General features: G+C 41.7%; 1 protein-coding gene across 1 annotated transcript; it reads left to right on the forward strand.

The window, feature by feature from the left end:
* Positions 1-224: 224 nt before the first annotated feature.
* On the forward strand, positions 225-518 carry LOC101708211 (ATP synthase F(0) complex subunit f, mitochondrial). Its single transcript, XM_004850919.4, has one exon. The coding sequence runs from the start codon at positions 237-239 to the stop codon at positions 501-503; it is 267 nt and encodes an 88-aa protein (XP_004850976.1). The 5' UTR covers positions 225-236; the 3' UTR covers positions 504-518.
* Positions 519-1,297: the final 779 nt, after the last annotated feature.

The raw sequence follows: 1,297 nt of genomic DNA on the forward strand, positions 1-1,297 counted from the left end.
AGGCCCTGGGTTCTTTTTTTTTTTTTTGTACTAGGATCGAACTCAGGACCTTGTGCTTTTGAGGCAGGCAGCAGAACCACAGCTAAATCCCCGCCCTGCTTCCCCTAACTGAAGAAAGAAACCAACTGTACGTAGTTGTTCTTATCGGCAGAATAACAGTGTTAATGGATATAAACTGAATACAAATCCTGTTGCCACTTCTTAATAACTGTTTTCCTGGACACCAGGACTCCAAGATGGCCTCCGTCGAACCAGTGAAAGAGAAGAAACTCATGGATGTCAAACTAGGGGAGCTGCCCAGCTGGATACTGATGCGGGATTTCACCCCTTCAGGCATTGTGGGAGCATTTCAGAGAGGTTACTACCGGTATTACAACAAGTACATCAACGTGAAGAAAGGGAGCATCGCTGGGCTTAACATGGTGCTGGCAGCCTATGTGATTTTTAGCTACTGCTTTTCTTATAAGAAACTCAAACATGAGCAGCGACGAAAGTACCACTGAAAAGGGCCAGTGTGGAGGGCACACTGTGCACTCTAGACTGTGACTGCCTCATCCTACTCCCATCTGTGAACAGCTTACTCATGGCTGAATCTGTTCACAGCCTAAATGAGAATTAATGCTCAATAAAAGGTGACTGGTATAAAAAAAAAAAAACAACTGTTTTCTTCTGGGTGATTTATTCTCTCACTATTTCAATTTCATTATTTTAATGAGGGAAGGGGTGAAATAAGAAAAAACAATAGTGTGTTGGGGGTGTGATGGTACCCACCTGTAATCCCAGCATTTGGGAGGCTGAGGTAGGAGGATTGCCACAAGTTTGAGGCCAGCCTGAACTGCATAATGGAACCCTGTCCCAAAAAAACAAAAAAGAGCTGGGGATGTAGCTCAGTGGTGCCATGCCTGCCTGGCAAGTATAAGGTCCTGAGTTCAATTCCCAATACTAAAGGGGAAAAAAAAGTAAAAAAAGAAAGAAAGAAAAAAAACCCATTTATGTATGGTGTTGTAAAAATTACATGAGCTAACAAAACAAAAATTTTAAAAAAAGAAAATTGAGTTAATCCATGTAAAATCCACTTTAGAAAACCTGGAAATTACTAGAGAATTAGAAAAACAGGTCACTGAACCTTAGTAATTCAATGGACTGTGGCTAATCCCAATGGTGCTTTTCTACAAATTAGAAAAGCTGGTCTATTCTCAAGATGCTTATAGGGCCGGGGATTTAGCTCAGTGGTTCCAGTGCCTGCCTCGCAAGCGCAAGGTCCTGAGTTCAATCCCCAGAACAAAAAAAAAAAAAA

This window comes from Heterocephalus glaber, unplaced genomic scaffold, assembly GCF_053883595.1.
Source record: "Heterocephalus glaber isolate CG9 unplaced genomic scaffold, H.glaber_assembly_v1.0 deba00001452, whole genome shotgun sequence".
NCBI lineage: Eukaryota > Metazoa > Chordata > Mammalia > Rodentia > Bathyergidae > Heterocephalus > Heterocephalus glaber.

Coding starts and splice junctions, on each gene's coding strand:
- LOC101708211 (XM_004850919.4), top strand. CDS start 237: ATGGCCTCCGTCGAACCAGTGAAAGAGAAGAAACTCATGGATGTCAAA.